The 12,824-nt window shown below is 44.2% G+C and overlaps 1 protein-coding gene across 1 annotated transcript in view; it reads right to left on the bottom strand.

The window, feature by feature from the left end:
* Positions 1–5,229, bottom strand: part of LOC129811973 (afadin-like) — a 34,417-nt gene extending 29,188 nt beyond the window's left edge. Inside the window, exon 1 of the mRNA XM_055863795.1 lies at positions 5,134–5,229. Within this exon, the coding sequence (XP_055719770.1) occupies positions 5,134–5,229 (96 nt within the window). The remainder of the gene's footprint in view (positions 1–5,133) is intronic.
* Between the last annotated feature and the right edge of the window lie 7,595 nt (positions 5,230–12,824).

Raw genomic sequence — 12,824 nt, 5'->3', positions numbered from 1 at the left:
GCACAGCTCTGCGAGGGCCTGGGATCGAGAGAGACACTTAAGTGTTTTAGTACTATATCTCTTGACACAATGATGAAAATAATCATGGCCTCTAAACCTTCAAGCTGCATACTGGATCCTATTCCTACTAAACTGCTGAAGGAGCTGCTTCCTGTGCTTGGCCCTCCTATGTTGAACATAATAAACAGCTCTCTATCCACCGGATGTGTACCAAACTCACTAAAAGTGGCAGTGATAAAGCCTCTCTTGAAAAAGCCAAACCTTGACCCGGAAAATATAAAAAACTATCGGCCTATATCGAATCTTCCATTCCTCTCAAAAATTTTAGAAAAAGCTGTTGCGCAGCAACTCACTGCCCTTCTGAAGACAAACAATGTATACGAAATGCTTCAGTCTGGTTTTAGACCCCATCATAGCACTGAGACTGCACTTGTGAAGGTGGTAAATGACCTTTTAATGGCGTCAGACCGAGGCTCTGCATCTGTCCTCGTGCTACTAGACCTTAGTGCTGCCTTTGACACCATCGATCACCACATTCTTTTGGAGAGACTGGAAACCCAAATTGGTCTACACGGACAAGTTCTGGCCTGGTTTAGATCTTACCTGTCGGAAAGATATCAGTTTGTCTCTGTGAATGGTCTGTCCTCTGACAAATCAACTGTACATTTCGGTGTTCCTCAAGGTTCCGTTTTAGGACCACTATTGTTTTCACTATATATTTTACCTCTTGGGGATGTTATTCGAAAACATAATGTTAACTTTCACTGCTATGCGGATGACACACAGCTGTACATTTCAATGAAACATGGTGAAGCCCCAAAATTGCCCTCGCTAGAAGCCTGTGTTTCAGACATAAGGAAGTGGATGGCTGAAAACGTTCTACTTTTAAACTCGGACAAAACAGAGATGCTTGTTCTAGGTCCCAAGAAACAAAGAGATCTTCTGTTAAATCTGACAATTCATCTTGATGGTTGTAAAGTCGTCTCAAATAAAACTGTGAAGGACCTCGGCGTTACTCTTGACCCTGATCTCTCTTTTGACGAACATATCAGGACTGTTTCAAGGACAGCTTTTTTCCATCTACGTAACATTGCAAAAATCAGAAATTTTCTGTCCAAAAATGATGCAGAAAAATTAATCCATGCATTTGTTACTTCTAGGTTAGACTACTGCAATGCTCTACTTTCCGGCTACCCGGATAAAGCACTAAATAAACTTCAGTTAGTGCTAAATACGGCTGCTAGAATCCTGACTAGAACCAAGAAATTTGATCATATTACTCCAGTGCTAGCTTCCCTACACTGGCTTCCTGTTAAGGCAAGGGCTGATTTCAAGGTTTTACTGTTAACCTATAAAGCGTTACATGGGCTTGCTCCTACCTATCTTTCCGAGTTGGTCCTGCCGTACATACCAATACGTACGCTACGGTCACAAGACGCAGGCCTCTTAATTGTCCCTAGAAGTTCTAAGCAAACAGCGGGAGGCAGGGCTTTCTCCTACAGATCTCCATTTTTATGGAACAGTCTGCCTACCCATGTGAGAGACGCAGACTCGGTCTCAACCTTTAAGTCTTTACTGAAGACTTATCTCTTCAGTAGGTCATATGATTGAGTGTAGTCTGGCCCAGGAGTGTGAAGGTGAACGGAAAGGCTCTGGAGTAACGATCGCCCTTGCTGTCTCTGCCGGGCCGGTTCCCCTCTCTCCACTGGGATTCTCTGCCTCTAACCCTGTTACTGGGGCTGAGTCACTGGCTTGCTGGTGCTCTTTCATGCCGTCCCTAGGAGGGGTGCGTCACTTGAGTGGGTTGAGTTACTGACGTGAACTTCCTGTCTGGGTTGGCACCCCCCCCTTGGTTGTGCTGTGGTGGAGACCTTTCTGGGCTATACTCGGCCTTGTCTCAGGATTGTAAGTTGGTGGTTGAGGATATCCCTCTAGTGGTGTGGGGGCTGTGCTTTGGCAGAGTGGGTGGGGTTATATCCTTCCTGTTTGGCCCTGTCCGGGGGTTTCTTCGGATGGGGCCACAGTGTCTCCTGACCGCTCCTGTCTCAGCCTCCAGTATTTATGCTGCAGTAGTTTATGTGTCGGGGGGCTAGGGTCAGTTGGTTATACCTGGAGTACTTCTCCTGTCTTATCCAGTGTCCTGTGTGAATTTAAGTATGCTCTCTCTAATTTTCTCCTTCTCTCTTTCTCTCGGAGGACCTGAGCCCTAGGACCATACGTCGGGACTACCGGCCGTGGTGACTCCTTGCTGCCCCCAGTCCGCCTGGCCTTGCTGCTATTCCAGTTTCAACTCTTCTGCCTGCGGTTATGGAACCCCTACCTGTCCCAGACCTGCTGTTTTCAACTCTTAATGATCGGCTATGAAAAGCCAACTGAGATTTATTCCTGATTATTATTTGACCATGCTTGTCATTTATGAACATTTTGAAAATCTTGGCTCTCTCTAATTTTCTCCTTCTCTCTTTCTTTCTCTCGGAGGACCTGGGCCCTAGGACCATGCGTCGGGACTGCCGCCCGTGGTGACTCCTTGCTGTCCCCAGTCCGCCTGGCCTTGCTGCTATTCCAGTTTCAGCTGTTCTGCCTGCGGTTATGGAACCGCCACCTGTCCCAGACCTGTTGTTTTTCAACTCTTAATGATCAGCTATGAAAAGCCAACTGAAAATTATTCATGATTATTATTTGACCATGCTTGTCACTTATGAACATTTTTGAACATCTTGGCATAGTTCTGTTATAATCTCCACCCGGCACAGCCAGAAGAGGACTGGCCACCCCTCATAGCCTGGTTCCTCTCTAGGTTTCTTCCTAGGTTTTGGCCTTTCTAGGGAGTTTTTCCTAGCCACCGTGCTTCTACACCTGCATTACTAGCTGTTTGGGGTTTTAGGCTGGGTTTCTGTACAGCACTTCGAGATATTAGCTGATGTACGAAGGGCTATATAAAATAAAATAAAATTGATTGATTGATTGATCCTTGCTTCAGGGCCTGAGCTACAGGCAGTTAGATTTGAGTATGTCATTTTAGGCGAAAATTGAAAAAAAAGGGACTAATCCTTAAGTGTGCCTTGAATTCTAAATAAATCACAGACAGTGTCATCAGCAAAGCACCCCCACACCATCACACCTCCTCCTCCATACTTCACGGTGGGAACCACACATGCGGAGATCATCCGTTCACCTACTCTGCGTCTGACAAAGACACGGCGGTTAGAACCAATATTCTCAAATTTGGACTCATCAGACCAAAGGACAGATTTCCATTGGTCTAATGTCCATTGCTCGTATTTCTTGGCCCAAGCAAGTCTCTTCTTATTATTGGTGTCCTTTAATAGTGGTTTATTTTCATCAATTTGACCAAGATTTATTTGGGCTGCTATCTGAGGTGCAGTTAACTCTAATTAACTTATCCTCTGCAGCAGAGGTAACTCTGGATCTTCCTTTTCTGTGGTGGTCCTCATGAGAACCAGTTTCATCATAGCGCTTGATAGTATTTGCGACTGCAATTTTCCAGATTTATTGATCTTCATGTCTTAAAGTAATGAAGGACTATATTTGCTTATTTGAGCTGTTCTTGACATAATATGGACTTGGTCTTTTACCAAATAAGGCCATCTTCTGTATACCACCCCTAGTCACAACACAACTGATTGGCTCAAACATATTAAGAAGGAAAGAAATTCCCCAAATTAACTTTTAACAAGGCACACCTGTTAATTGAAATGCATTCCAGGTGAAGAGTGTGTAAAGCTGTCATCAAGGCAAAGGCATGGCTACTTTGAAAAATCTCAAATATATTTCGATTTGTTTAACCCTTTTTTGGTTACTACATGATTCCATATGTGTTATTTCATAGTTTTGATGTCTTCACTATTATTCTACAATGTAGAAAATTGCTAAAATAACAAAAACTCCTTGAATGAGTAGGTGTGTCCAAACTTTTGACTGGTACTGTACATTATCACCATTTTAATGTGTGTCACAGTTCTCAAAATAAATATTAATTATTGAAGTAATTGGTACTCACATGCAACACATAAGCAATAGGCTGGCAGTAGGAAGTATATGAAATGTAAATGGTTTAAGTTGTGTGATTTTATTAAAACCAGTTGACTTTTATTGCTTATACACCACACTCAGTTTATCTTCTCAAAAAGCTAAGGTGGCATGCCAGAGACAGGTTAGTTTATACATGTGAACCAATCCATACAGTTTTAAATGCAGTACTGTTTTGAAAAGTTGAGACTTACAATAAACAGAGGGGGGCTGTTACAATGGTGAGGTGTGAGTCTCAGGCTAGACATATTGTCAGTCAGGCTCTTTAGACCCTTTGCACTTGGATTGAAACCAGGTGCTATGATCGTATGAGATGGAAATAGAGATATTTGCCCACGCACACCAGAAGTGGGGTTTGCGTCGAAATAAGGATGCATGTGAGGAAAGAACCTCATACCTACTGAAAAATATGGTTCTGGATATTTGATGTTTGCTTCCACTGGTCCTGGTGCCCTTGTTAAAATCAACAGCATCATGAACTCTACCAAGTACTTGATTTGAGCTAAAAACCTGGTTGCCTCTGCCTGAAATGTGGCATCTTGTGGATCTTCCAGAAACACACTGACACCAAGCACATCACAAAGGAATGGTTAATTGAACACAAAATCAACATTTTGCAATGGCCATCTCAGTCTCCGGACGCCATTAAAAACCTGTGGTTTGAATTGAAGAGGGCAGTCCATAAGGGCAGATGAAGGATATAAAGGATCTGTAAAGATTCTATATGGAGGACTGGTCTAAAATGCCTCCCAATGTGTTCTCCAATCTCACAAAACATTCTAGAAAAAGGCTCAGTGCCGTTAACCTCTCAGGGTGAGGTTTTTGAAACGTATTGAAAACATCAGTGTCAATAATTTTGATCGCTACCTTTTTGAGAGAAAAAAATATTACTTATTAAGCTAAATCTCTTTACCTGATCAATGGTATTAGTATAAAATAATATAATTTCCCAATTTTTTTGAGCGTGTAATATAGCTCCATATTTGAATTATTTTGTCATTTTTTTCTCATCTTTATCAAGGGAGTCAATCATTTCCCACTCCACTGTAGATTTGATTGATTACATTTCTGAAGTCCACTCACCTTGCATGGCAGACTGATCTCAAACAGGTCCAGTCGGGTGTTGTTCCAATGTTGGATGATGTCAGCTAATCTCTGCCACTCTTTCTTCCCCGCCATGTCCAGTCAACCGAGTAAATACTAAAGTAACAGTCTTATATCTTCACAGTGATCCTTGTTTTTGGCCACAATCTTCAGCCAGTGCACTATTCTGCATAACCTATAGCGACGACAGGAGTGCTCTGAGTGCCTATACATAGTCATGTTAATGTCTTCAGCGGTCCCTGGGATCCCACCCCTGTTAGTGACAGGTCATCACACCCTTATGTGTGGCAGTGACCGCAATAGACTGGCCTCTTAATCAAATGATCCTACTGTATCTGCAACCCAGATGACTTGATTCCATAATAATACATATTGCATTTCCTGTGTAAAGTCTTATACCATAACAACATCAACAATAACAGCAACATCATCAAGTCTATGGGCCCATAACTGTTGTTTTTACTGTAAAGGTTGGGCGGTGTCCTAGTTCATTTCCTAGTCAACTAGTTTGGGTAATCTGGTATGGGGTGTAGGCCTATAAAAAGTGGGAACACCCCTACACCCCTGTGGTTTTTGGTATGCCCCTGTACAAGGCTGATCATCAAGGTGTGTGTGGTGCAGATACTGTACTCAAACGGCTGACATCTGGTGGAGTGTACAGAGTTAAGTCATTGAGATTGATCATGAAGATAGTTGCATGATTTATAGGCTATGGGTGTTCCCTGAACCCGAGAACTCTACCCCAGCTTGCTACAATATGTACGAGTGCATTCCACCCTCCTTTAGTGGGGTCCAGGAAGTGATCACGCTTGAGTGGATTCCACTTCTCATGCATATCTGTGATTTCCACTAGAATGTGTGTTTACAGGTCATCAATCCAGCCCATTCAACCAGATCATTAATGTAGGGCAGCTTTTGTTACTGCTCTTAACGCTTACAGGACAACTCACAATGGAACAAAGACCCTAATATACATGAACAACCAATTAAATGTTCTTTAAAAAAAAAATGCTATTGTCGTCTGGATGTTGAAAATGCTATTGTATTCCATGATTCCATCAGTAGTATTTTTCAGAAAGTTTTACAGTACAAAATTACTTTCAATATGTTTATTGTCATCATAAAATAGTGTGCATTAAACAAACAATTCTTATGGTTTGAAACATATTTCACGATGTTATAAACAGTGTTTGAAAGACAAAGTGTTTATTTTTTGCTCTTCTCTTCCTCCTACTGTTACATGTTGCTTCTCTTCCTCCCAAGCCTCACTGAGTAACAGATAGCAATATGTAAGTCTATAAATAAGTGTAATACTGTGTGAAATGTACACAAATATATTAAATAGATTACATGATGTAGTCTTTTCTGTTGGAGTCTTTTTCCTTTCAAGTCTTTTCCTTTTGTGTTATGTTTGTATCTCCTCCTGGTAACACAAAATGGGCATATTAAGCGACTAAGGCATAAACATAAACTAACACAACCATTTAAGTTCTCCACGTTTTCTATGGTCTCAGGCAAATTGATGTCTCTCATCTCTGGTAATATCATGACCAGTCCATTGTACAGCACAGACATGACACCTACAGATACACATGGTGCAGTATTATCAAGCAGTGTAGCCGACAGTTCTGAGATGCAGAAATATGAGCTGAATATACACTGAGTATACAAAACATTAAAAAATGTAAAATGATACACTAATGGATTTTGAATTAATTGTTTTCTCTTTTATTCCCCTGCTCTCTCTCTAAGGTTCAAGAGCACTGTTGATTTTCAAGGGCTGGTTCTACGCCTGGGGATCACAGGATACAATATCTTCCTGAATGTATTTATCTCTGCAGCAGTGGATCTGCCCACTGGTCTCATCTTCAACTGCTGGTGGACAGGGTGGGACGGAGACCCCTCATGGCTGTCTCTAACTTCATATGAGGAGTCGCCTGCCTCATAGTCTTTGTTTCAGTAGGTGAGTAGGTGTAAGTCTTTTTATTTGTTTAATTGGAGAATTATTTTTCCGTATTTTTCAATTTTATTTAGAGAACGTCGTGGAAATGACCACCAGGGAAACGATCCGGTTGAATCGTGGAAATGACCACCAGGGACGTGTCACGCCCTGGCCTTATTATTCTTTGTTTTCTTTATTATTTTAGTTAGGTCAGGGTGTGACATGGGGAATGTTTATGTTTTGTTAGTTTTGGGTGTTTATTTGGTAAAGGGGTTATGGTGTATAGTATATGGGTTTGTGTGGAGTACATGTTTCTAGTATTGTCTATGTATGTTTAGTTGTCTAGGAGAGTCTATGGTTACCTGAATGAGTTCCCAATTAGAGACAGCTGATTTCGGTTGTCTCTGATTGGGAGCCTTATTTAGGGTAGCCATAGGCTCTCATTGGTTGTGGGTAATTGTCTATGTAAGAACGTTAGTAGCCTGTAAGTTTGTGCACAACGTTTGTAGCTTCACGGTCGTTTTGTTGTTTTGTTAAAGTGTTTTTGTGTCGTGTTCATCTTCGTGTTGTTTAATAAAAGAAGATGGCTTATTTTCCAAGAGCTGCATTTTGGTCCGTTAATCCGCCACACGATCGTGACAGAATTACCCACCGTAGGACCAAGCGGCATGGAAGGCGGCAACAGGACCTACCTACACAGGATCTCTGGAGTTGGGAGGACGAATTGGAAAGAGATGGACCTTGGGATCAACCTGGAGAATATCGCCTCCCTCGTGAAGAGCTGGAGGCAGCGAAAGCCGAGAGGAGGCGATATGAGGAGGCAGCACGGAGACAAGGCTGGAAACCCGTGAGTACACCCCAAAAATTTCTTGGGGGGGGCCTTAAAGGGAGGGTGGCGAAGTCAGGTAGGAAACCTGCGCCTACTCCCTGTACTTACCGTGGAGAGCGGGAGTACGGGCAGACACCGTGTTACGCAGTAGAGCGCACGGTGTCTCCTGTACGCGTGCATAGCCCGGTTCGGTACATTTCAGCTCCACGTATCGGCCGGGCTAGACTGAGCGTTGAGCCGTATGTCATGAAGCCGGCCCAACGCATCTGGTCACCAGTGCGTCTCCTCGGGCCGGCGTACATGGCACCAGCCTTACGCATGGTGTCCCCGGTTCGCCTACATAGGCCGGTGCGGGTTATTCCACCTCCCCGCACTGGTCAGGCGACGGGGAGCATAGAACCAGGTAAGGTTGGGCAGGCTCGGCGTTCAAGGGAGCCAGTACGCCTGCACGGTCCGGTATTTCCGGCGCCACCTCCCCGCCCCAACCCAGTACCACCAGTGCCTCCTCCACGCACTAGCTATATGGTGCGTGTCTCCAGCCCTTTACCACCAGTGTCTAAACCACGCACCAAGCCTCCTGTGTGTCCCCAGAGTCCTGTGCGTCCTGTTGCTGCTCCCCGCACTAGCCCTGAGATGCGTGTCCCCAGCCCGGTGCCACCAGTCCCGGCACCACGCACCAGGCCTACAGTGCGCCTCAGCCGGCAGGAGTCTGCCGTCTGCCCAGCGCCATCTGAGCCATCCGTCTCCCCAGCGCCATCTGAGCCATCCGTCTGCAATGAGCCTGCAAAGCCGCCCGTCTGCCATGAGCCTGCAAAGCCGCCCGTCTGCCATGAGCCCACTGAGCCGTCCGCCAGACAGGAGCCGCTAGAGCCGCCAGCCAGACAGGAGCCGCTAGAGCCGTACGTCAGACAGGATCTGCCAGAGCCGCCAACCAGACAGGATCTGCCAGAGCCGCCAACCAGACAGGAGCAGCCAGATCCGTCAGCTAGCCATGAGCAGCCAGATCCGTCAGCTAGCCATGAGCAGCCAGATCCGTCAGCTAGCCATGAGCAGCCAGATCCGTCAGCTAGCCATGAGCAGCCAGATCCGTCAGCTAGCCATGAGCAGCCAGATCCGTCAGCTAGCCATGAGCAGCCAGATCCGTCAGCTAGCCATGAGCAGCCAGATCCGTCAGCTAGCCATGAGCAGCCAGATACGTCAGCCAGCCATGAGCAGCCAGATCCGTCAGCCAGCCATGAGCAGCCAGATCCGTCAGCCAGCCATGAGCAGCCAGATCAGTTAGCCAGCCATGAGCAGCCAGATCCGTTAGCCAGCCATGAGCAGCCAGATCTGTCAGCCAGCCATGGGCCGTCCCTCAGTCCGGAACTCCCCCTTAATGCAATGGGGTTAATGTGGAGGGGGGTCGTTTGGAGGAAGCCTAGGACGTGGTTAGGTACTGTGGTGACGTGGGGACTACGACCAGAGCCGGAGCCGCCACCGTGGAGGGGAGCCCACCCAGACCCTCCCCTAGACTGTGTATGGTGCGCCCGGAGTTCGCGCCTCAAGGGGGGGGTTATGTCACGCCCTGGCCTTATTATTCTTTGTTTTCTTTATTATTTTAGTTAGGTCAGGGTGTGACATGGGGAATGTTTATGTTTTGTTAGTTTTGGGTGTTTATTTGGTAAAGGGGTTATGGTGTATAGTATATGGGTTTGTGTGGAGTACATGTTTCTAGTATTGTCTATGTATGTTTAGTTGTCTAGGAGAGTCTATGGTTACCTGAATGAGTTCCCAATTAGAGACAGCTGATTTCGGTTGTCTCTGATTGGGAGCCTTATTTAGGGTAGCCATAGGCTCTCATTGGTTGTGGGTAATTGTCTATGTAAGAACGTTAGTAGCCTGTAAGTTTGTGCACAACGTTTGTAGCTTCACGGTCGTTTTGTTGTTTTGTTGTTTTGTTAAAGTGTTTTTGTGTCGTGTTCATCTTCGTGTTGTTTAATAAAAGAAGATGGCTTATTTTCCAAGAGCTGCATTTTGGTCCGTTAATCCGCCACACGATCGTGACAGGACGCCTGAAGTCAATATTAAATGAATAAGCTGGAGAGGTTCCAACAAACTTAAATATTTACACTAGTGTTCTATTCATACAGCACATTCATTAATAGGACTCTCTCCTTTCATATCTGCACATACACAGATTCCCTATGTAACATTATAAATCAAAGTCCACATCTCTCGTGAGATGTGTTATCCTCTGTTGAGACATGTTATCCTCTAGTGAGATATGTTATCCTCTGTTGAGACATGTTATCCTCTAGTGAGACATGTTATCCTCTAGTGAGACATGTTATCTTCTAGTGAGACATGTTATCCTCTGTTGAGACATGTTATCCTCTAGTGAGACATGTTATCCTCTAGTGAGACATGTTATCTTCTAGTGAGACATGTTATCTTCTAGTGAGACATGTTATCTATCCTCTGAGACATGTTATCTTCTAGTGAGACATGTTATCTTCTAGTGAGACATGTTATCTTCTAGTGAGACATGTTATCCGATAGTGAGACATGTTATCCGATAGTGAGACATGTTATCCTCTCTTGAGATGTGTAATCCTCTCGTGAGATGTGTTATCCTCTGTTGAGACATGTTATCCTCTAGTGAGATATGTTATCCTCTGTTGAGACATGTTATCCTCTAGTGAGACATGTTATCCTCTGTTGAGACATGTTATCCTCTAGTGAGACATGTTATCTTCTAGTGAGACATGTTATCTTCTAGTGAGACATGTTATCTTCTAGTGAGACATGTTATCTTCTAGTGAGACATGTTATCCTCTAGTGAGACGTGTTATCCTCTAGTGATACATGTTATCCTCTCTTGAGATGTGTAATCCTCTAGTGAGATGTGTTATCCTCTCGTGAGATGTGTTATCCTCTGTTGAGACATGTTATCCTCTAGTGAGACATGTTATCCTCTAGTGAGATATGTTATCCTCTGTTGAGACATGTTATCCTCTAGTGAGATGTGTTATCCTCTGTTGAGACATGTTATCCTCTAGTGAGATATGTTATTCTCTGTTGAGACATGTTATCCTCTAGTGAGACAAGTTATCCTCTAGTGAGACATGTTATCCTCTAGTGAGACATGTTATCCTCTAGTGAGACATGTTATCCTCTAGTGAGACATGTTATCCTCTAGTGAGACAAGTTATCCTCTCTTGAGATGCGTTATCCTCTAGTGAGACATGTTATCCTCTAGTGAGATATGTTATCCTCTGTTGAGACATGTTATCCTCTAGTGAGACAAGTTATCCTCTAGTGAGACATGTTATCCTCTAGTGAGACAAGTTATCCTCTCTTGAGATGTGTTATCCTCTAGTGAGATGTGTTATCCTCTGTTGAGACATGTTATCCTCTGTTGAGATATGTTATCCTCTGTTGAGATATGTTGTCCTCTAGTGAGACATGTTATCCTCTAGTGAGACATGTTATCCTCTAGTGAGACATGTTATCCTCTAGTGAGACATAAAGCTGCTACATTTATCAAATTAAATCAAATCCAATTTTATTTGTCACATGAGCCGAATACAACAGGTGTAGACCTTACAGTGAAATGCTTACCTAAAAGCCCTTAACCAACAATGCAGTTTTAAGAAAACTACTTACAAAAAATAAGAAATAAAGTAACAAATAATTAAAGAGCAACAGTAAAATAACAATAGCGAGGCTATATACAGGGGGTACCGGTACAGAGTCAATGTGCGGGGGCACCGGTGTTGAGGTATTTGAGGTAATCAGTAACATTAAAGCTGATAGTATTTCAACCACATCAAATATCCATCCAAGTCAACTAAAATCTTATCAAAAGCATGTTGGGTCGTTTTAACAGCTGTTAATTTCAGTTTTTTTTAAAAATGTTATTGCATTTTCTCCTCAGTCCCTAAATGTCTTTGCTGCATGAGAGAAGCAGAGATGAAAGAGGAAAGAGAAAACGAACATGACCAATGTCAACTAGGTTGAAGCGTTCATACTATCGATTATTCTGGTAAGCAAGTTTTTTTGTTTGTCTTCTAGGACAACAAGTAATGACAGAAGAGAAGCTGCATCTAATTATAGACAAGTTGACTAACAAATAGCCTACCAAAATGTCAGAAATGATCATCAGAAACATAGGCCTATCTAAAAAGGCCTGTCAGGAAATTGTTCCTCCATCTCTGACTGTACAGCACATTTTCTATATTAGAGGGTTAGGGTCAGGTGCGGGCATCAGATTTTCACTTTATCACATATAGTCTGGCAGTTGTGTATAGGTTATTAGCAATGGCGGGCAGGTGAACAAACAGCTGACCCATGCACCAGTAACGTCCACATCACTAAGGACTTAACATAGTCCACACACACCCCCGCACAGTCGTGAAGAGGGCATGACAGCGTCTCTTCCCCCTCAGGAGGCTGAGAAGATTTGGTGTAACGGATGTGAAATGGCTAGCTAGTTAGCGGGTACGCGCTACTAGCGTTTCAATCAGTTACGTCACTTGCTCTGAGACCTGAAGTAGGGTTGCACCTTGCTCTGCAAGGGCCGTGGCCTTTGTGGAGCGATGGGTAACGATGCTTCGTGGGTGTCAGTTGTTGATGTGTGCAGAGGGTCCCTGGTTCGCGCCCGGGTCGGGGCGAGGGGACGTACTAAAGTTATACTGTTACATTGGCACGGGCCCTGGAATCCTCAAAAAGTTCTACAGCTGCACCATCAAGAGCACCTTGACTGGCTGCGTCACCGTTTAGTATGGCAAATGCAACGCCCTCGACCGCAAAGCACCAAAGACTCCAGCCACTCAAGCCATAGACTGTTCACTCTGCTACCGTCCAGCAACCGCTGCCGGAGCATTGGCTCTCGGACCAACAGGCTCCGAGACAGCTTCT

The sequence above is a fragment of the Salvelinus fontinalis genome, chromosome 15 (assembly GCF_029448725.1).
Source record: "Salvelinus fontinalis isolate EN_2023a chromosome 15, ASM2944872v1, whole genome shotgun sequence".
Lineage (NCBI taxonomy): Eukaryota > Metazoa > Chordata > Actinopteri > Salmoniformes > Salmonidae > Salvelinus > Salvelinus fontinalis.
This window is presented reverse-complemented; position numbering and strand designations above follow the sequence as displayed.